The sequence below is a fragment of the Hyperolius riggenbachi genome, chromosome 4, assembly GCF_040937935.1.
Source record: "Hyperolius riggenbachi isolate aHypRig1 chromosome 4, aHypRig1.pri, whole genome shotgun sequence".
Classification (NCBI taxonomy): Eukaryota; Metazoa; Chordata; class Amphibia; order Anura; family Hyperoliidae; genus Hyperolius; species Hyperolius riggenbachi.
In genome coordinates, this window is record NC_090649.1 from 447,508,210 (window position 1) to 447,532,190 (window position 23,981).

General features: G+C 43.3%; 1 protein-coding gene across 4 annotated transcripts in view; it reads left to right on the forward strand.

The window, feature by feature from the left end:
* The window catches only part of DNAH8 (dynein axonemal heavy chain 8), a 491,368-nt gene that overhangs the window by 133,497 nt on the left and 333,890 nt on the right, over window positions 1–23,981 (forward strand). For all 4 annotated transcript variants that reach the window (XM_068232705.1, XM_068232706.1, XM_068232709.1 and 1 more), the window contains 4 exons: window positions 2,111–2,169; window positions 4,731–4,834; window positions 16,831–16,888; window positions 19,311–19,476. In XM_068232705.1, coding sequence (XP_068088806.1) covers window positions 2,111–2,169; window positions 4,731–4,834; window positions 16,831–16,888; window positions 19,311–19,476 — 387 coding nt within the window. The remainder of the gene's footprint in view (window positions 1–2,110; window positions 2,170–4,730; window positions 4,835–16,830; window positions 16,889–19,310; window positions 19,477–23,981) is intronic.

A 23,981-nucleotide genomic window follows, 5' to 3' on the forward strand; every position in this document is an offset into this window, starting at 1 on the left:
CTTAAGATATTGGGTAGCAGTATATATTTAGGTTTCAAAATCTCTTTATTTTGCAAAATTATCAAGAAAATTGACCATTAGATCATTAATATAGAAACATAGAGAAAGAAACCAACAATAGGCCATAACATGGGCCACAGTATATACAGTGCTTCAAGGTTAACACACAATATTTCAAAACAGAAACTGTTAAAGCTCAGATGCCTACAATAATAAAATGCCTCTAGGGTCAAGTGAAGTAAATATACATAACATTTGCAAAAAACATCCATAGGTAATAAACGCAACTAGGGTCAAGAAGAAAAGTCAACATCTAATCTCGAATGCTGCAGGCCCTCTAAAGTCAATCCAGGGTTCCCACATTTTGCTAAATGCATCAGGCCTGTCTGCAATCCTAGCATTAATGCGCTCATATGTCATTGTAGCATGGATACAGAGGCGCCAAATGCATATAAGTATCTAAAAAGTAGAGGTGCCTGGCTCTTCTACTGACCACATATGCTATTGCTCCGTTGTTATTGCCTAATGAAGCAGGATTAAACCTGCGAAACGCGTTGCATTGTCCCCCGGAGTATGTAAATAAACTTGTTGTATTTGACAAACACATTGGCAATTTTTGTGTCTGCTTGGAAGAGGTAAGTCCACCACTGCCTCCTCATGTTATAAACTTTTTAGATACTCTTATCCTTTTGGCGCCTCTGTATCCATTCTACGCTATATCAAGTCCACCCCTGGTGGAAGAGTGTTACCCCTTTTTCCAGCTCATCTATGGAAAGCGACTTCTTAATCCTGAGTGGGGTCAGGTCTAATCTGTCAAGATTCTAATGCATTGGTATGCAATGCAAGGGAATCGCAAGGAAGATTGTTTTGTCACTATGCAAGAAACACTGAGACTGGAATTAAAGGAATAAATATAAAGATTTATTGCAAACAGACTCAAGAGATAAACAGCATAAATGTTATTCTTTAAAGCTCATGTACAGAGTTATGCAAATAAACTGTCAAACTGAATACACAAACAATTGGCATTAAGTGTATGCATAGAATCATACAATCAGGACGCGATAAACAATTGGCATTAAGTTTATGCATAGAAGTCATGCAATAGTCAGGCAATCAGTATAAGCAATAGTGGAACTGCAAACAAAACTAACACAGTAGCAGAAGACTATCAGGGATTGCATATGCTATGAACCCCCTGCATATAATAGAATATGCAAGGGAATCCCGAGCATAACAATAGTGTGCACACTGAACCCCGAACCTGACTAAATATATACACATAGGAATTATATACAACATATACAAAGGCAGGACAACAGAATTATAATAGGCAGGCAACGGAACGTCATACATGCAGGGTCAAACCAGAGAAACAAACGATACAATCGCTTAGGCAAAGGGTAGTCTAAATACAGCAAACAGGTCAAACACGGTAAGAGCAAGATACAAGGCTGAGCAAGACAGGAAGGCTAGGACTCAGGATCAGAAACTGACATTGCTGAGCTAGAACAGAGTGGCCTGTTAAAGCAGCTTATATTGTGTGCAAGAAAGTCAGATGACAAAGTCCAGGTGATCACAGACCTGCCCTCATTAAATCTGCAATAACAGTTCCTGTGAGTGAGACCTCTGCTGGTGGCAGAGAATACTTCAAGCTGCTGCAAACACTGAGGACACATAGGACATCTGCTAGCGAAATGGAGGAAGTTCATCAATAGTTCAGGATATTTGCCAGCAGATGCATTTTGTGACATAATCTTCCCACCTGCCTATACAGTGGTTGTCTTTGAGGTAACCCTGCTTTGTGAGTATAGCTTATTACTCTATCATACTTCATTTCAACTACCAGTACATGCTACACTATATTTGGCTCTTGGTGTCCCTACTCCATAAATCACAGTCAATATTCTGCATAACAGTAGCAAATGAAAGATCACCAGTTGGCAGCAATGTGGGATTTAGTGATATTCGCAGTGTGCTGAGTAAGCCTGTGCTCGGGGGGTTCAACACTTTCAGGTTTATAGCAGTATATGCGGTATTTAAAGGTAAAGTGAATATATTCAGAAGAGGGTCATAATATTTGTTCAGTTTGTGTTTTCATTTGCGGCAGAAACTAAGCGCGTGGCATTTACAACTGTCCAGGTTTCTGAGGAAAACAAGTTTACAAAGGTACGTCATCTTCCTCTGAGAGTTTTCTTGTGAAAGTGAAAGCAGCTTTTGCATCACTCTGGCCGAAACAAAGTTTGTATCATGGTTCTATTGATTTTGTCACTGGTTCCAAGTGCAAGCAGTCCCAGGGCATGGGGTCTAAGTGAGCATGGGTCTTCCCCAGTGCACCCCGCAAGGGATGATGGGCCGCCACCCCCAAAAGATGGCAGACTACTTTGCTGCCTGGTGCTCACCAGATCACAACCCCCAGGACTACCACTCCAATGACAGGAAGAATAGAAGGGGTACCTTGCCAATGTGGGAAGGAGTAACAAACAACCTGACAGCACAATGCGGATAGGATTGGACTGACTAGACAAGCTAGACAGCAAAAACCAGGGCAGACAGGACGGACGGGAGTGACTGGACAGAAAAAGACTGACCATGACAAACTGCACAGGATGGACAGGAAAGGACAGGCTGAATGGGGACTAGCTGGATAAGAACAGAAGTACTGGACAGGGGATGCTGTATAACCAAAGTACTGGACAGGGGACACTGGAAAAGTACCAGAGTGTGCAGTCTAGGTAGACAGCCTGGTAGGGACAGACTGGGCTGTACTGATGGGGCCATATTGGTCAGGCTGCGCTGATGGCTGTACTGACAGGCACCAGACTGGCAGACAGGGCAGGAAGACAGTGACAGGTATACAAATGACAAGACAAGTGACTTACAGGACTCAGGGCTAGGGGACTGACAATGGAGCAGCAAGTGACTGGACAGATAGGACCAAAGACTGGCAGGGAGCTGGACTGACGTGACAAGACTAGCAGGAATCCCAGGGATAGGACAAATTAACAGACAAACAGGCAGCGAAGGCTGCCAACACAGGCTTAGACAGGCAGGGAGCAGAGACCGCGTGCACAGACCCTGCGGCTGCATTGGGGGCGATGCAACAGCATCTGTGCTATGAGCGTTCAGGCTTTAAATACCCTCGCCCTCGCGCCAGCACTGAAGCCATGCCCACCGACGCCGTAACTTGAGGAGATGGCGCACACGAGCGCCTAGCAACCCGAGGACGGTGAAGCCGGAAATTTGCCAGGTCAGTGTCCCACCGACATTGAGGAGTCGGCGCTGGGTTTGTAGGGTGGTGAGTAATTAGCAGTGTTACAGTTTGGTTTATTGGAAGTGAATGGAATGGATCATCATGGATGCTAACCAACTCTATGCAAAGCAGTAGGATCTGTTCACATAAATCTATTCGTAATGCATCAGTTTGTTCTGTTCCACAAGCAGAGTGCAAGTATAGGAGGTATGCAATTTCTGCAGATTACCCGGACGAAGCGGAAGGCGACAGCAGCCAACAGAATCATTGCTAGCCTATGAGAATGGAGGGTGTCCATTCTCACTAGGCTGCTCGCTGTGTATGTTTTGCTGCATACTCACCTGCTGCCTTTCGCCTCCGCTGCTGCCGTCCATTTGGGTCCCTGCATGCTAGAAATGCCGGTATGCTGATCCAAGGGCCCCAGCAGAAGCATCAGGCTCCCATGGGTTGCAATAGACTAATGGTAATTGTCCCTCCCCATGGAGAATTCTCATTGGTTCACTGAGTAGTGGACCAATGAAAATACTCCCTGGTGTGTAGGGACGATTGCAAACCAGTGGGAGCCATAAATTGCTTCTGCTAAGGCTCTGGGATTGGTATACTAATATTTTTGGTGTGTGGGGACCAGAATGGATGGCGGAAGTGGCAGAGAACCCTAATGGATGGTGGCAGCAGAAGATGGTGGCAGCAGAAGCACATGATGACAGGTACCAAGCGGCTGGCAAATTTAATGGACATTCAAAGTGAAAATTAACTGTTGAGATAAACAATTGTATCTATCCTCCTCCTAAAAATGACTTTTTTAGATATCCTGCAGTTTTATTTTATATTTAAATCTAGTTTTTACGTTTTTTCTGTTTCGTTGACTCTTCTCAATGACACATGCATTGAGGTATGCCAGAGCTAAAATCTGAACTATTGACCTTTTTATCTCTTTTCTTCTCTTAGAAGCCATTTATGGATAGGAAGGGGTTTTATGGCTGTAATTCCTTATCAGTGTTGGTTATGCCATAGCCCAACCTGGTCCCGACCTGGGCAGAAACTGTCACTTACATATCTGATGTTTAACATTTTCAGGCAGAGAAAGAAAAAAAGGAACACAGCATAGTCACCTCTGTGTTTGGCACTGTACATACATATATCTATCTCATTATGTCACATGTCACCTCGGTTGTCCTTTAATAGAAAACCAGATCAAAAATTGATGCCCAAAGTAACAAACTGATCGATTTAAATAAAAAGCAGGGTCAGTTTGTACAGAACCAGTTTTTTTTAATCTAGTACAGTGTGAATCCAGCCTTATTGTCATGCCTGCTTTCTTCTGATTACCCTCCTTGTCTGAGATCTTTCTGATCACTGTCTGCTCTGTCCTCACATTGCCTGGTTCCAGGTTTTTTCTTTTGTTTTCCTCATTACTGTATTATCAAGTCGATTAATGGAAATATCACAATAAAAGCTTTTATCTTGGCTGTTACAGGAGTGCAAGGAGATACACTCCCATTACAAAAGCCTGCTGATAGAGAGCCTGCAGACATCCACCCGCCTGTCTCTGGACCTTCTGAGGAGAATGCTGATTTCCAGGTACAACTGGCCTGAAGTCACCGGTAACAGGATGACATCACTGTTCATGCATTACAGTAGAATCCCTTTATAGTAAACTCCAACGGACCAGAAGTCTACTATTTTAGAATTGGTCATACATTGTATACTCTATTTATACAGACTCATTTTCTGTGACCTGAGGAATGAGTTTACTATATCCAGAGGTTGGTTTACTATAGCAGAGTTTGCTATAACAAGATTCTACTGTATTCTGACATGAGGAACCACAACGTTATGTGAAATTATAAAGGAAGCACACATGTAATTTGATATACATTTACCACAGTTCTCTTTTCTTATCATATTAAAGGAGATTATGCAGACTTAATAGGAACGCTTTACATGGTATTCCAGTCTTGTAGATAATATTTTACAGATGTTCTGACACATTTGTCAAACTCAAGGTCATGGGACTCTCTATCTAATGCAGCCCACCAGAGCTTTGCATGATTCATTGCAAGATTGTTTGGTCTGTGCTAATTTAAAGAGGAACTCCGGTGAAAATAATGTAATAAAAAAGTGCTTCATTTTTACAATACTTATGCATAAATTATTTAGTCAGTGTTTGCCCATTGTAAAATCTTTCCTCTCCCTGATTTACATTCTGACATTTATCACATGGCAACATTTTTACTGCTGGCAGGTGATGTCAGTGAAAGTAGCTTCTCCTTGCTTTTTTAGCAGTTGGAAACAGCTGTAAACAGCTATTTCCCACAATGCAACAAGGTTCACAGACAGGAAACTGCGGGACATCTCCCCCCTTCCCTCACCTTGGGGCTCCCCCTCTCTCTCTCGCTCCCCTCTCCAGAAATCAGAGGCGGGCCGGCGGCAGAAGACTTACTCTCTTCTCAATCCCAGCGCGGGAGAAAGAGATCGATCTGTGCACCACGCCACTACTCTCGTCTAGTCCAGACCAGAGTAGTGGCGTGGCGCAAAGATCGATCTCTCCCGCGCTGGAAAGAGAGTAAGTCTTCTGCTGCCGGCCCGCCGCTGATTTCTGGAGGGGGGAGCAAGAGAGAGAGGGGGAGCCCCAAGGTGAGGGAAGGGGAGGAGACTTCCCTCCCTTCCCCGCTGTGTCCACCGCTGTCCCTCTTCTCTCTCTGCTGACACCCCATGATTGACGGGGCATAAGATTTATTTGAGGGAGCCCTGCCCCCTCTCGCCCCACGCTAGAGCCGGCCCTGACTTCAGGTATCCTTTAAAGTGCACATTGCTATAAACTGCATCTCCCGCATTGCACTGTGATTTCCTGATCCGCAGAATTATGTCACGCTAGAGAGCAGGGTTTCTACTAAACGGTGTCAGATATGTGGCCAGAAAAAGGGATGCGGAATCTGCTTCAGCTCATTTTGCCTGGATCTGAACTTTTTATCATAAAGATCCCAACAAAGCTGCTACACAGATAATTGGGGACTTTGAAGGGAACCAGAAGGGAACCAGAGAGGAAGCACCCATGTATTTTAGTTGCAACATGATCCTCTGCTCATTTGTGTTTACAAGCAAGGCTAAGGTGATTGAGCATTTGAGGAGAAAATAAAAAAAAAAGTTAAAGTGAACCAGAGACGAAGCACCCTCATGTATTTTATCATATACATCAGTGGGAACATTAGAGAAAACACCTACCTTGCTCTCTGTTTCATTCTTCACTGCTCAGCCTTCTTCTAATCAACCCTGATAAAATCCCCGACTGAGCATTCAGTCTGGCTTTGCTCAGGAATCATTATAGCTGAGTCATTATAGCAGAGCCAGAAGGGGGCAGGCTTGGGCTTGAAAAGACATCAGAGAATAAAGACTCAGCTATAATGATTCCTGAGCAAAGCCAGACTGAATGCTCAGTTGGGGATTTTATCATGGCTGATAACAAGCAGGCTTAGCAGTGAAGGATGAAGCAGAGAGCAGGGTAGCTGATGTATCAGACTGGCTGGACTCCATACATTGAGATCTGTTAGAACCTATTATCTGGAGGCGGTAACGTATGAACTTATTAATTCGTTACTGTGATAATGTGACTGCTGTTGCTGTGTCGAACTTTCGTGCAATACTGCTTTGATGCTTGCACTACTGCTTTTCCAGAACTATACGACGCTAGGAACTCTGATACACATATTTACATGGTAATGAATTACTTCTACATGCTTGTCTTAATCGCCAGCTCTATATGTTGGCTATGAGAGGCTAAGATGCGCTGGCTATGATGCTGGACTTGCTTGCTTGCATTATTGTTGCTCTGAATTTTGCAGCATATAGACCCTCCAAGCCCTTCTGCTCGCCTTGTTTGTTACTATTTGCTTACATTTATGCTGCAAAATGATGCTGTGTGTGCTGCTGTACTAGGCATGTTTATTTGTATATTTTGTCTGATGCAAGATATAACTTGTTAGGATATGGGCTGTCGGCATAATTTTTGTTTATAATATGTACACTTTGCAGCCTACTTAATGCACCCTGCAGTCCTATTACAGGATGTTTATAATTTTGTATACTCTAAGATATTTAGGTATTGGGTAATAAAGTTTGTTTGGGGTTACTGTATCAGATGCAGCATTTGTTAGATGTTTTCAAGTGGAGGAAGTACTGGTAAGGGGTACTATTGCGTTTAGTTAATGGGTTGTGGGAAGGAATGTAGGTTGCTTCATGCTGGGGAAGTAACAGTGGGGGTTAGGGAGGGGATGGGATTTGGGTTCAGTGCACTACAGAGCTTAGCCATGTCTTCCTCAAGGGCCCATGGGTGGATGATCTGGGAGAGGACTAGGATTTTGATTTCTTCATTAAAGTATGTCACATAGGGGACAATCAATATTAATAGTATCGTGGAATGTTAGAGGCCTTAATGATAAAACCAAGCGTTCCCTGATTCTTAACTTTCTTAAAGGGATACTGTAGGGGGTCGGGAGAAAATGAGTTGAACTTACCCGGGGCTTCTAATGGTCCCCCGCAGACATCCTGTGCCTGCGCAGCCACTCACCTATGCTCCGGCACCGCCTCCGGTTCACTTCTGGAATTTCAGACTTTAAAGTCGGAAAAGCACTGCGCCTGCGTTGCCATGTCCTCGATCCCGCTGATGTCACCAAAAGCATACTGCGCAGGCACAGACCATACTGGGCTTGCGCAGTATGCTCCTGGTGACATCAGCGGGATCGAGGACACGGCAGCGCAGGCGCAGTGCTTTTCCCACTTTAAAGTCTGAAATTCCAGAAGTGAACCGGAGGCGGTGCCGGAGCATCGGGGAGTGGCTGCACGGGCACAGGATGTCTGTGGGGGACCATTTGAAGCCCCGGGTAAGTTCAGCTCATTTTCCCCCGACCCCCCTACAGTATCCCTTTAAGCAGCGTCGACCACATGTGTGCCTCCTTCAGGAGACACACTTACAAGGTGGACGAACAGTAGCAGTTAAAAAGCCCTGGGTATCTTCACATTACCATTCAACCTATTCATCCTATTCTCGGGGGGGTCTGTGTTTTGATAAAAAAATCTTTAAGTTTTGAACTAATGGCTCTCAAATCGGACCCTTGCGGGAGATATATTATGATGCATGCCAAAATAAAGCAATTGGAATATGTTATCGTGAACGTATACCTTCCACCTCCAGGGGATTTAACTTTATTACAGGAGATTGATGGTATCGTGGGGCAATTTCCTGCTACTAGAGTGATATTAGCAGGGGACTTGAATTCAACCATGTATGCGGAAGATAGAATCCCCAATGTGGGAAGATATACAGGTGAACTTAAGAGGTGGGCGGAAGCTCTTGACATGACGGATGTGTGGCGTTGGAAAAACATAGAGATGCCGGGATTTACGTGCCCATCCTCCATGCATCGTACCATGTCAAGGATCGACTACTTTTTCTGCTCCAGGGAAGTTCTTTCTAGTATTTCATCCATTGATCGCCTTCCATGGGCAGTCTCTGACCATGCTCCTTTGCAGCTTACTTTGAACATTGCTGGTAGGTCCGGGACTGCCATATGGATGCTATCAGGGGCATGGGTTCAGGACAATGATGACCAAAAGGAAATTGCTGTGGATCTATCCACTTATTGGAATACTAACCCTGGGTCTGCCACTAAACCGGTAGTATGGGATGCTTTTAAGGCCTTTGCAAGAGGCTCGTATAATTCAGCTATTAATAGGGTTAGAAAACAAAGGAAGTCTCGGCTAGTGCTAGCAGTGAATGAGGCAGGGGAGAGAGAACTGGAATTTTGTAAAGATCACTCAAATAGCTCATTTAATAGATGGAGAGTATCACAAGTTAAAGTAAATTTAATAAAACTGAACTAACAAATACCTTCTTGAGGAAAGACATAAGACTTTTGATCAGGGAGAACATTGTGGGAGTCTTCTGGCACGACTGGCTAGAGAACAACCACCCAAAACAAACATTTCACGCATTGAGAATCGAGGAGGGGTTGAGACTGGGGAGCCTATTGAAATTAATCAAGCCTTTAAAGAATACTATAAGTTACTATATTCGACTAGAGCAAAATATGATATTTCGGAATTACGATTATATATGGATGGGGTCCCTCTTCCACGACTGACAGCGGCACAGATAGAATCACTTAATTTAGATATCACGCCTGATGAAGTTGAAATTGTTATTGCAACCCTACAGAATGGCAAAACACCGGGATTAGATTGTATTCCGGCAGAGTACTACAAGGTTTATAAGGAAGACGTCAGCAAGACGTTAGCCGAATTGTACAATTATATGCGTATTCACCAGACAATCCCTGATTCCATGAGAGAGGCTCTCATTGTTGTTATACCTAAAAAGGATCGGGACTCTATACAGTGTGCCTCCTACCGCCCTATTTCCCTCTTAAACACAGACATAAAAATCCTTGCCAAAGTACTGTCCCGGAGACTATCTCAGGTGATAGAGACCCTTGTTCATCAAGATCAAACGGGGTTTATGCCGGCTAGGGGAACATATGTCAATTTAAGAAGACTCTATACCAATCTTCAAACTAAACATGACAACGCAGGGACTAGAATAATTGCGACACTTGACGCCGAAAAGGCGTTCAATTCTATCGAATGGCCATATCTATGGGAGGTCTTGGGAAGGTTTGGAATTAAGGAGAAATTTACAACCTGGATCAAACTTTTATATCAGTCACCAGTAGCACGGGTCCACACGAAAGATGAGATTTCAGAACCATTCTTACTTACACGGGGAACTCGGCAGGGGTGCCCGTTGTCCCCTCTCTTGTTTGCACTGGCGATAGAGCCAGTGGCTGTTATGATCAGGAAGGATGAGGAGATCCGGGGACTTCTGATTCAGTAAGGAATTATTGAATGAAATTGAGAGACTGGAAAGAGAACATAAGGAATCAATGATGAGAGATACCCTAGGTAAGTTGACAGTAGAAAGGGAAAAATATAAAAAATTAATGTTTTCACGAGCCAGGTTCGCGTTTCAGAGATGTCAGAAAACCTATTACGAGCATGGGAATAAGGGAGGAAGGTTTTTGGCAAGAGCGTTAAAAGCTCAACAGCAGGCTAACTATGTTCCATTTGTTAATGATGCCCAGTCCAAAAGACATTATAGAAATGAATCGATGGCGAGAATTTTCAAAGAGTTTTATGAGAAACTATATGGAATAGGAAAAGAGGAGACAGATAATTAGAGAGCTAAAAGAAATAGGGAAATGGATGACTATATTCAGGAATCTGGACTGCCGAAACTATCGGAAGAAGATAGGAAAAGATTAGAGGAACCTATCTCAGTAGAAGAGGTAAAAAGGGCCATAATACATGCTTCGGTTGGTAAGGCTCCCGGGCCGGATGGATTTGGAGCGGAATATTATAAATGCTTCGAATCCATCCTGGCCCCGCATTTGACTGATGCACTGAACTCGTTGGTGGAGAGAGGGGACAGAGGTGTCCAATTTGGGAGAGACTCTCTGGAATCGCAGATTACGGTAATAATGAAAAAAGACAAAGATCCAAGTCAATGTTCCAGTTATAGGCCGATATCATTGTTGAATGCTGACCTGAAACTAGGAGCATATATATTGGCAACACGGCTAACAGGACTGATACCGGAACTGATCCACTCGGACCAGGCCGGGTTTATATTGCATAGGGAGACGCGTGATAACGTTACTAGAGCAGTGATGCTCCTACAGCATGCTAAAGAGTCCCGGTCACCTGTCGTGTGCCTCTCGACAGACGCCGAGAAGGCATTCGACAGGGTAGACTGGGACTTTATGAAAGCAGTCCTCAGACATATAGGGTTGGTGGAGAAGATGCTGAATCGGATATTCGCTTTATATTCTACCCCGACGGCCAGAATAAAAGTAAACGGCACTCTTTCAGGGCATTTCCAGATATTTAATGGAACCCGACAGGGCTGCCCCCTCTCTCCACTAATATTTGTGCTGACGCTAGAGCCATTTTTGAGGAGGGTAAGAGCAAATGTGGATATAGGGGGGCTGGTACTGGGGGACAGGACGCATAAAGTTGCAGGATTCGCAGTTGACCTTTTATTTTTTCTGACAAAGCCAAGGGTGTCATTGCCATGTCTGTTGACGGAATTTAATAGATACAGATATCTTTCCAAATTTAAAATTAATTGGGAGAAATGTGAGGCCCTAGGAATAGCGATGATACAGAAAGAGATTGAGCAACTAAAAGAAAACTTCCCCATTAAATGGGTTTCACCTACATTAAGGTATCTAGGGATAAAAATATCACCAGATGTACATACTTTATATCGGAGTAACTATAAGGATATAGCGCTAGAGGTAAAAAGAGATTTGAATAGATGGAATAGACCGGAATTCTCATGGTTCGGAAGGATCAGTATACTCAAAATAAACGTGAGGCCGAGACTGATATATATCTTTCAATCACTACCTATTGCAGTCCCGGCTTCCTATTTCGCTCTATTGAGGAAGGAATTTCTGAGATTCATCTGGTACTCCAAGCCACCACACATGAAATATAAGCTAATGACCCAGCCCAAGGAGAAAGGTGGGCTGGCGGTCCCGAACCCGCAGTTATACCATGCAGCAGCCTCCTTAAATAGAATAGTAGATTGGCATAAAAATAAAAAGGAAAAAATTTGGATTGAAATGAAACAGCTCCTGGTGAATACCCCTTTGACAGGGTTGCCTTGGCTGAATAGAAAGGTAAATAATACGCATCCAGTGGGATGCTTTCTACAGAATGCATTAAAAACGCTATATTTGTATAGACGGAAGATCCAGCTGACTAATCAGCCTTCACCGCTCTTACCGGTCCTGGACAACCCAGACTTTAGACAGGGATGCCAGAAGAACTCCTATGGGTCGTGGAGGGGACAGTGCCCACTAAGAGCAAAGACGTTAGTGAAGCAAGGTGAGTGGGAGTCTTTGGATAGGATCTTTGAGGACACAACGAGCCGTAAAATGGAACAGTGGAACCTTCTACAATTTAGATCATTTCTTATGACACAAGGTACAAGAGGCATTTTTCTAGAGAACTGACTCCGTTTGAGAAATTATGTATGGAAGAGGGGCGAAGTAGGGGCTCCCTCTCAAAAATGTATAACATGCTTAATGTGGGCCAAGATCTGACAGGTAATTGGAGAAACAAATGGCAGAGAGACATACAGAGAGAACTTACAGAAGAGGAATGGAAAAATGTCCTGTACTTCATGCATAGGAGCTCGGTTTCTACCAGGATACAGGAAGCGGGAGTGAAGCTGGTGAGTAGATGGCGCTGACGTGGGATGCTGGAGATGCAATGTAGAAAGGGGGACCTTGATACATATCTTCTTGAGCTTTCCAAATATCAAGTTATATTGGAAGGAAGTGAGAAAATATATAAGGGAAATAGTGGGCTGGGAGCCACCGGAGAAACCAGAGTTTTTCCTCCTACATGCTGCCCCAATGAATACAGAGAAATATAAGAACTCAATTATAAAGCACTTAATAAATGCGGCAAAAATATTGATACCGAGATGGTGGAAAACAACACATACTCCAACAATAAGTGAATGGTTGAGAGAGGTGACCCATATATACAATATGGAACAATTAGTTCAAGAAAATAGAGGAAGGGAAAAGAAATTAAAACAGACCTGGGGAAAATGGGAAGAATTTATAGAAACGGAAGAATATAGAAATATAGTGAGTAACAACGAACAGGAAGGCGAGACAGAGCATTCTTAAGGGACAGGTGAAAAGATAATGGATCAATGAGGAGTATAATATAAAGAAGTTATTCTGGGCTCTCCGCCCGCTCTTGTTTCTCCCCCCTCCAGGAGGAGTAAATGTACTAAGGTTGGATGGGAGTGGGTATCTGGATAGAGGGATGAATGGGGAAAGAGAATGAGAGTGAAAGGAGGAATGGATGACAAAATGGCCGTAACCAGTTGTAATAAAGTCATTTTTGTGAATGGACGTATGTAGATATGGGAGGGAAATGACTCAGAAGGGCAATGAAAAATGGTTTTAATAGTTTTGATATATGATCTTTCTGTAAAGAATTATAGGAAAGCTAATATGTAAAGAACTCCTGTAGTATTAGCTATTGTTGAATGTATGTAAAATACTTTTTTGAAAACTAAAGAATATAAAAAAAAACAAAAACTTTTATATCAGTCGCCAGTAGCACGGGTCCGCACGAAAGATGAGATTTCAGAACCATTCTTACTTACACGGGGAACTCGGCAGGGGTGCCCGTTGTCCCCTCTCTTGTTTGCACTGGCGATAGAGCCAGTGGCTGTTATGATCAGGAAGGATGAGGAGATCCGGGGACTTCTGAGGGGAGGACTGGAGGAAAAAGTTGCACTTTATGCAGATGATATGCTATTGTTCCTTCAGGATCCGGGCTCCTCCCTTCAGAGGTCCCTTAGGGTCCTGGAGGAATTTAGTAGATTCTCTGGAGTAACTATTAATTGGGATAAATTGTATGCAATTGATACAGCTGCATTGTCCTCTGCAATCCCCGTGGGTATGAAATGGACAACAAACTTTAAATATCTTGGGATTCAAATTGACAAAAATCTACATAATTCTATTCCCCTTAATTTACAGCCTATTATTGATCACTACTCTCGGCGGTGTCAGGTGTGGAGAAAGCTGCCGCTTTTAGTCGTGGGACGGGTGAACCTGTTCAAAATGATTTTTCTTCACTAGATTCAACTACATATTTAGGCAATCCCCTGTCTGGATCCCTCAACCCATTTTTCGAAAAATTGACTCTACAACATCCGACTTTTTATGGTCGGGAGGGCCCGTTAGGTTGTCTCTTTCTGTACTGCAGCTTCCAGTGGACGCTGGGGGTTTAGCGCTACCCAATCTGTTTAACTATTTCCTAGCATCAATCTTAGTTACTATTAGATGGTGGTTCGCCCAGGATCAGCGAAATACAGCGACTACACTGGAGGCTGCAGTGGTTGGTTCATATGAATCTCTGACAAATTTGCCATTCAGGGGGGTTAATAGATATTCAGAGATTACTATATCAATGTGTACCACCATTAAAGCATGGGATACAGTAAGGGCTAAACTACATAAACCTGGTACAATGTCACCATATACACCACTCTGGGGTAATCCGAGATTGAGTCATTTTACGGTTATCCCAGACCCTCAACTCTGGGCAGGATTCGGAATTAGGCAGGTAGAGAACTTGGCTCCTCAGGGAGTGTTGCAGTCCTTTAATGTACTTAAGTCCCTGTTTAAGTTACCAAACCATATGTATTTTCGATATATACAAATACGGCATGCCTGGAGTGTCCAGTTCCCGGGTGTTTGGGTATGGGAGTCGGACACTCTAGAACGCCTCCTGATTCGGCAGAGGGTGGAAGGGCCTCTATTCTGATGCCTGTATCTTGTACAAGATTGGATGGTGCACATGAAAAATGGTCCCTGGATGTCGAGTGGATGGATGTATTAAGGGCAATGCATGGTATTTTGATTTCTGCGGAGGATAGGTTTGCACATTTAAAACGTATCTATCGGGCATATTATACCCCCCAACAGCTCCAAGGTTATTATCCAGAAAGGTCAGATAGGTGCTCTAAGTGTAAGGTGGCAGAGGGAAACTTCTTTCACATGATTTGGAACTGCCCAGTTATTACTATTGGTCCGATCTGGCCCATATTATGACAGGGGTAATGGGAGAGAGGGTGGTGGTTGACCCTAGATCTCTTTTGTTGGGTTTATATATAGACTCTAATATTTCTCCCCAAGGCATCACCATGGTACAGTTGATGATCTTCTATGGAAGACGGGAGGCTTTTTTATAGATGGGGCAGTGATACTCCTCCCTCTGTCTCTTCATGGGTTAAGAGAATGAATGGTGCCATGGTGTTGTACAAACTTACATTTCTCAAGCGTAAATGCCCTGAAAAATTTGAGAAGATGTGGCAATGTTGGATTGAATATATCGACAACAACAATGTTTTAGACAACCCTACTTAATTGAAGGCTCTGGGTGTATGTTGGAATAAGTTACTATTCTAATATACGGAGTTGTTGTTACGAGTTCTTCATTGCTCTAAGTTGCACTGAACCCAGGGAGGGTGGGATGGGAAGGGATTGAGGGGGGGGGGGGTGATGTTAATACATAATACTGTAATGTTTGTTGCTGGTCCTTTTTTTTTTTTTTTTTTTTTCTTTTTTTCCCTCTCAAAATTTCAATAAATCTCAACTTTAAAAAAAAAAAAAAAAAAGAGAGCACGGTAGGTTTTTCTCTTAATGCTTCCACTGATATATTTGGTAAAATACATGAGGGTGCTTTGTCTATGGTTCACTTTAAGTGCACAGGCAGTAAAGTGTGCTTTACTTACTATCTGTAATAAGCAAGGTAGAACATCAGGATTGGAGAGTAGTGTTGGTGTTCGATTTTGCGATATTGAAATCGGAAGCCCGAATTCTCCCAAACACCACATTTCAGCACCCGAGCAAGTGGACAGGGTCATGGGGAGCTGCTTGTGTAGCACGGCATGCCTTTACCAAGCCGGAAGGAGGAAGCATTTGAGTCACGTGAAGGGCAAGTGAATTTCCTGTGACCCTGTCCACTTGCTCAGGTGCCAAAGTGTGGTGTTTGGGAGGATTCGGGCTTCCGATTTCAATATCCCAAAATCGAACACCAACACTACTCTCCAATCCTGATGTTCTACCTTGCTTATTACAGATAGTAAGTAAAGATTCAGGTCTCTGAATTTAATTTCCCAAGTGCAAACACTAACACTATTGGAGAGGCTCCTCCTTTCTCAGTCGCTTCCACAACAAAACCTGCAGTTGGCGAATCCCTGCTCCTCTGAGCTATTTCTCGTGTTGATCTCCCGTTGTTACCCTTGGCCTGTGACCCCGACTCTGCCTGTTTGCTGCCTGCCCCGACCTCAGCTTGTGACCTCGTTCCTGCCAGTTATCTGCCTGACTTGGCCTCGGCTTGTGACCCCGACTATGCTCTTACCTGCTGATTCTAGTACTGTCGCTTCTGATCTCCACATCGCAGAGCCCCTCGTTCTTCTTGGTTACAGGTGGGACACTCCCAGATGTTGTGACCTGGTGGCCACCAGGCAGCAAAGTAGTCCGTTGCCCACTAGGGGTAGCGGCCCATTATCCCTTGCGGGGTGCTCTGGTGAAGACATTTAGACTCCACGCCCTGGGAGAGCCCGCACTTACCACCTGTAGCTGGGTCAACAGGGCCTGTTCCTGGTCTCCTGACATATTAACAGTATAGTGATAAAGGTAAATGGCATTTCATACTTGCCCCTCAATTCTTGAAGCATCAGTGAATAATGAAATTAAAGTACAGAACAGTTAATAAAGTACTCAGTTCAAGTTTGCCTTTCTTTAGAAAATCTGTGAAATAACTACGTATATCAGAGAATTTGTTATAAGAGTCTATTCATCATTAAACGCAGCCTTGTGTTTTCTACACTCCTGCATTCCTCACATGTAGCTCTTTGCTGGTTTTCTTACGTATTTTAGTCTAATTGATCACAGAGGTTTGTTTTCTTCCCATGACAGAATGGGCGAGACTCCAGCATTGCTGAAAGCCGAGGTACACCTGGTCATCCCCAATATAGTAAGTGGCCATGCCTGCGTTATTTCCGTGCTTCATTTCTGACAATGGAAGGAAGATAGTACATATAATTCAAAGCCTTTCTGCATTCAGTAAAACAGAAAACAGCTGATTTTACTGAATGGTTTATGAAATGTCGATTCACTAAGGCTGTTACTGCACGGAAAACTGAAATGTCTGACTAGTGAGGCAAAGTACCAGCTTGTGAGGTAAATACCTCTATCAATGTAAATTCATGAAGATTAGAGCTAGCGGTAAAACAAGTGAGATGTTTGGTATCTCCAGCATGGAGCTGTCAGTAACAAACAGTTATTCAGACAGTTATAGAAGGGAGGAAACAGAGCAGAGAAAAGACTACCGTATTTTAAATAGATCTTCAGGAAAATAAGAAAGGTAATAATAAAAACATGTCTTTCATTTCACAAATCACAATATTACAGTATTATTATGAGCTAATTAAAAATGGTTTTGAGCCGTTTGTATATTCATTTTATGCAGCTTTGACTTGCACTAGTCAGTATGATAAAAATAATGCCATCTGTATCACATCTTTCATGCAATTTCCTTGCACTGCAATAATCCATCAAATACTGAATGAAATGCTGCATGATTCCTTAAAATACCAAATGAGGTAAAAACCTTAGTGAATTATGCAGTTTTCAGGTAAATTACCAAACTATTACCGCTTGTGTGAAAATTGTAAAAAGTCCCAAATACCCTGGGCTTGATTCACTAAGTTAACTACTGTTACACGCGCTAGTGAATCACCGTGACTTAAAGAGGAACTCCAGTGAAAATAATGTAATAAAAAAAGTGCTTAATTTTTACAATAATTATGTATAAATTATTTAGTCAGTATTTGCCCATTGTAAAATCTTTCCTCTCCCTGATTTACATTTTGACATTTATCAAAGGTTGACATTTTTACTGTGGCAGGTTGTGTCAGTGGAAATAGATGCTGCTTGCTTTTTTGGCAGTTGGAAACAGCTGTAGACAGCTATTTCCCACAATGCTACAAAGTTCACAGACAGGAAACTGCCAGGACCATGGTCCTCACAGTTTCCTGTGGGAGGGGTTTCACCACAATATCAGCCATACAGAGCCCCTTGATGATCCGTTTGTGAAAAGGAATAGATTTCTCATGGGAAAGGGGGTATCGGCTACTGATTGGGATGAAGTTCAATTCTTGGTCACGGTTTCTCTTTAGTGAGGGCTCCCTGCGTGCTAGTGGCAGCGTAGCATGCGTAATTAGGCACAGTCAGGAGAGCAGGCACTCAGAGCATGCTATGCTGCGTGTAGTGCAGCATAGCGAGCGCTGGTAAATTATGCCTACTCTCACTGCAAATAACGAGTGCTCTGCTTATCCTGCCCTGAGCTCCTGTGGGTCCAGTCACTTTAAAGGATGTTATCCCTGCACTTTGATTGGCCCAATAGCCAATGTTACGCTGTGCTATCGTTAGTGAATCAAGCCCCATATAAGGTAAATGACTGACCATAACATTTTTACCAAATTTGTCTTAGTGAATTGAAGACATTGTGACTTTACACTTTCTATTGTCACCCAATGGTTAGTGGTCACCAGGTGTTGGGATTTAGGCTGCGTTCACAGTGGGAGCTGATTTGCGTTCCAGTAAAAATAGGATCACAATGTAGGGTAAAAGTTGCACAGCATATTATGCACACATGGTGTCACATACAGTCATTGAAGAGTTTGCTTCACTGTCACTGTTAAAGCGGTATAAAACCCTGACATAATAATCAATAAAAACATGTTTTCCTACTTTTTATATGCCATACTATTATTCATTTAGAAATTATACGTTCCCAAAGTACACTTTTTTTCTCTGAGAGCTGCCTTTGCATTTTATTTATAACTGCTTTATTCATGTTTTAACTTAAGCAGAAATGCTTTCTGATTGTCTGACTTTGTTCAGCAGAGCCTGCAGGGTCAGAGAAGTATTTGTTTACATTCCTCACTTGATACAATTAAATACTACATTATCTCAACTTTGGATGCGTCCAGCTTTGCTGGGAGGGAACTTCTAAGTCCTGTGTGTAACCCTTTGAATGCTGTTCTAGTAAAAAAAATTGCTGGTTGTATATAATATGCTGTAAATAATCTATTAGAGCAAAAAAGAAATGCTAGGTTTCATTCCGCTTTAACACACATGTTATGTTGTAACACACTGCATGCTCCGCGTTGGGATATGTCTTGTTCGAAGATAATGGTGCGGACCATTATCTTCGAACAAGACGGATCTTCACCCTGTTGGTACAAGGGGTTGGTCCCCGCACACCCACAGAGGATTGCCGAGGTGCTATTCCATCTCTCTTGAATCCTGTATTGGCATACGTATAATGATAATTAGTTTGCATGAAGTAGCACTCTACATTTTGCAGGTATTGATAGTTTTCTGACATGCAGGTATTGATTCCGAGCCTGGATGACATTCAACAAGCTATAAATCGCATTGTTCAGCTGATTATGGATGTGAACCGAGGCGTAGCGGAATGGGAAGAAGACGATAATTCTTCAGATGTTTTCAGTCCTCAAATCCTGGCATCTGTGAGAGCACAAGTAACACATGGAGGTGGGTGTCATGTGATCACCTCGCTAAGATTCAGAGAATCTGACAGTTCTTTACACTTTTTATATTGTTATATATTTTCCTCTTTCATACAGCGCACATCAAAACTTCCATTCTGCTTCAATGCTTAGTCATCTGTAATATTCTCATTTATTTTTTTCTGACAAATCCTCTGTCTACTTTGCATTTTACTGAATTTAAAGCAGAGCTGTAGACAAAAAAAAGTTCATGAAATAGTTTTTTCACCTTGGGCTTTTGTTATACACTTTTATTGCTGTGGCCCATGAATGGACAAAGTGATTTCCACTGTGCACAAAAAGCCACGCTATGTACCACCAGGAACCCTGGTACCTTGGCTAAATACCAAAGGTAGTTTAATGAAAACATGACTGTTGAGAAACTACTTTGCAGTCACCTCATACTCATCACCCCCAGTGAATCATGGGAGTTTCCCTTCTCAGGAGTACACAGTGAGCACTCTCTGCCCACCCATAGTTTGCCTGCTTTCCAGTCAGAGCTCTCCCAGTGCCAGGCAGGTAATTTACCTGCAGGAAAGAGTTTCTCTTTAGGCACTTTTCATACTTACCGTGGGACGTTGCATCGTGGTACTCTTCCCCACTGCAGCTTGTCTCGGGAGCCATCAAAATCAAAGGAACCTAACACACTGTGGGGTTGATTCACTATAACAAATAGCGTGCCTTATCAGAGTTAACATGCATTTTATCAGAGTTAACGTGCCTTATCGGGATTAGCATGCTTTATCAGAGTAGCATATAGCTACAAACTTATGCCTGCTAATTAGCAATGACGAGATTTGTAATTTTGGAGCAATTGCGTTTTTCATGCAGATGTGAGTTCAAGATGAACTCTCATCCAGGATGAATAGAAAAGAAAAGAAAACTATTTACCATGGTGCCCTCAGAAGGCTTTTGAAGCACTTGTGTCCTTGCGTGCTTCTGAAGATGAGCGGCTCTGTACTGCATATGTGCGACTGCGCGCTCGCTCTTCTGCAATATTCTTCATTTAATTTATTGGAGAAGAGGCAAATTAAATGCATACACAAAAAAATGAAAACAGAGATACAATCAAATACATCACCCCATTCCCCACTCCCACATTTTCCAATAAAAAAAAAATCAAAATACAAATGAAACCTTTCCTTCCTCTCCTCCACCCACATTCATCTATATTAAGAATCTCAAATATGTCAAATTCAGCTTTTAAAACTTTTCAGAGTTTTTCAGAACTTTTCAGAGTTTTAAAACTCAAACCATCTATCCCATTTATCATAAATAAAACTGTCCTGCTGTAGAGCAATCTGATTCTTCCATCCTTCAATAAATTAACTTTCCCAATCCAATCTCTAATGGTTGGAGGATCCTGACATCTCCACTTAATTGGAATCAAGCTTTTAGCAGCAATCATTAACTGGGGAACCAATGATCTCTTATAACTACTAATAGATTTCAACGTATTATGTAATAGCACTGTAGAAGGATCCCAATTACCACAAACATCCATAATCTTATTGATGTATTCCAATACTTTTTCCCAAAAACGCAAAATTATAGGACATTCCCAAACCAAATGCTATAATGTGCCTTTTGCCCCACAACCTCTCCAGCAGCGCTTCTGCAAAATGGAGCCACCTGTCTTTGGAAGCAGTCCAACAGGGATATGAATGCCTCAGAAGCCTTCTGAGTATTCCAAAAGGCTTTTTAGACCAGTTGGTTGAATAACCGCAACGAGGATGGCTCTGGGAGGAGTGGAGGATTCCACATATCTAAACAGCCTAGGCAAAATATCATGGAAAAATACCAGTATATAGCTGTATATAGCTATGGGAAGTGTTTCTGATGCTGAAACTGGGATAATTACCATAAAACTCTGTATCCTTAAAGAGGAACTGTAACGGCAAAACGTCCCCTGGGGGGTACTCACCTCGGGTGGGGGAAGCCTCCGGATCCTAATGAGGCTTCCCACGCCGTCCTCTGTCCCTCAGGGGTCTCGCTGCAGCCCTCCGTGCAGCGGTGACGTCAATATTTACCTTCCCGGCTCCTGCGCAGGCGCTCTGACGGCTGTCGGCTCCGAAGTAGGCGGAAATACCCGATCGCCGTCGGGTCTGCTCTACTGCGCAGGCGCAAGTTTCCGGCGCCTGCGCAGTAGAGCGGACCCGACGGAGATCGGGTATTTCCGTCTATTTCCATGCCGAAAGCAGCCACAGCGCCCCTGCTGGAGCCAGCAAAGGTAAATATTGAAGTCACAGTCGGGCCTGTCGCCGGCTGTTCGGAGGGCTGCAGCGAGACCCCCGTGGGACAGAGGACGGCGTAGGAAGCCTCATTTGGATCCGGAGGCTTCCCCCACTCGAGGTGAGTACCCCCCAGGGGAGGTTTTTCATGTTACAGAGTCTCTTTAAAGAGTGTCCGAGGTGGGCTCATAACAAAAAAAATATGCTACCTGATCCGGGGGGGCTGGGCGGTAGTCGCTCTCCGACACTCTGTTCCCCTGCATTCAATCACTTTCACTTTCATGACCTCTGGGGTCATGATGCTGGATGGAGAGGGAGGATCTCTCTCAGCGTGCAGGGAGGTGGGGGAATGGCATGGGGCGCAGCCAGGGAGAGAGATCTGCCCAATGACAGCTGTAGAAAGCCTACAAGAACCCCTACAGTGGGCATTTTGAGCAGGGAATCCCTCTCCTCCCATTACCCTTTGGAATAGTGACATACATTGCTGCTAATTTTGGGGAGGCTATAGCGCGGTGGGGGGGCACTTTACACAAGGAGGATGCTGTATGCGAGAGTGATGCAGAGGAAGCCTTTTCTAAGCCCACAGCACAAACAGAGCCACTTGAGGTATGCTAAAGCACATTTGGACAAGCCAGCTTCATTTTGGAATAAGGTGCTGTGGACTGATGAAACTAAAACTGAGTTATTTAGGCATAACAAGGAGCGTTATGCATGGAGGAAAAAGAACACAGCATTCCAAGAAAAACACCTGCTACCTACAGTGAAATATGGTGGTGGTTCCATTATGCTGTGGGGCTGTGTGGCGAGTGCAGGGACTGGGAATGTTGTCAAAGTTGAGGGATGCATGGATTCCACTCAGTATCAGCAGATTCTGGAGACCAATGTCCAGGACTCAGTGACAAAGCTGAAGCTGCTCCGGAGCTGGATCTTTCAACAAGACAACCCTAAACACTGCTTAAAGAGACACTGAAGCGAAAAATTAAATTATGATATTATGATTTGTATGTGTAGCACAGCTAAGAAATAAAACATTAAGATCAGATACATCAGTGTAATTGTTTCCAGTACAGGAAGAGTTAAAGAGAACCCGAGGTGGGTTTGAAGAATATTATCTACATACAGAGGATGGATCTGCCTATACAGCCCAGCCTCGGTTGCTATCCCAAACCCCCCTAAGGTCCCCCTGCACTCTGCAATCCCTCATAAATCACAGCCACGCTGCTGACAAACAGCTTGTCAGAGCTGGCTGTGTTTATCTCTATAGTGTCAGTCTGCTGCTCTCCCCGCCTCCTGCAGAACTCCGGTCCCCACCTGCATCCCTTCCCTCCCTGCTGATTGGAGGGAAGGGGCAGGGACCGGAGCTATGCAGGAGGCGGGGGAGCAGCTGAGACTGACACTACAGATGTAAACACAGCCTCACAGCACGGCTGTGATTTATGAGGGATTGCAGAGTGCAGGGGGACCTTAGTGGGGTTTGGGATAGCAACAGAGGCTGGGCTGTATAGGCAGATCCAGCCTCTGTATGCAGATAACATTCTTTAAACACACCTCGGGTTCTCTTTAAGAAACTCCAGTTGTTATCTCTATGCAAAAAAGCCATTCATCTCTACGACTTTCAAAGTCGTGGAGAGGGCTGTCTTCTGACTTTTATTATCTCAACTGTAAGTGAACAGTTTTCTTTTTCTCTGCCAGAGGAGAGGTCATTAGTTCACAGACTGCACTGAAAGAATCATTTTGAATGCAGAGTGTTGTGTAATCTGCACATATTAGAGAATTATGCAATGTTAGAAAACACACTATATACCTGAAAATAAAAATATGAGAATATTTTCTTTGCCGCTAATCTTCTAGTAATTATTCATAGTACACAACCAATTCATTATATCATTTTTTTTTCCGCTTCAGTGTCTCTTTAAAATCCACTAAGGCATTCATGTAGAAAAACAAGTACAACATTCTAGAATGGCTATCTTAGTCCCCAGACCTGAATATAATTGAAAATCTGTAATGTGAGTTAAAGAGAGCTGCCTATGTTCGGAAGTCATCAAACCTGCATGAACTTGAGATGTTTTGTAAAGAAGAATGGTCCAAAATACCTTCAACCAGAATCCAGACTCTCATTGGAACCTACAGGAAGCATTTAGAGGCTGTATTTTTTGCAAAAGGAGCATCTACTAAATATTAATTTCATTTATTTTTTGTGGTACCCAAATTTATGCACCTGCCTAATTTGTTTAACCCTTCTGGCAGTCTATTAAAA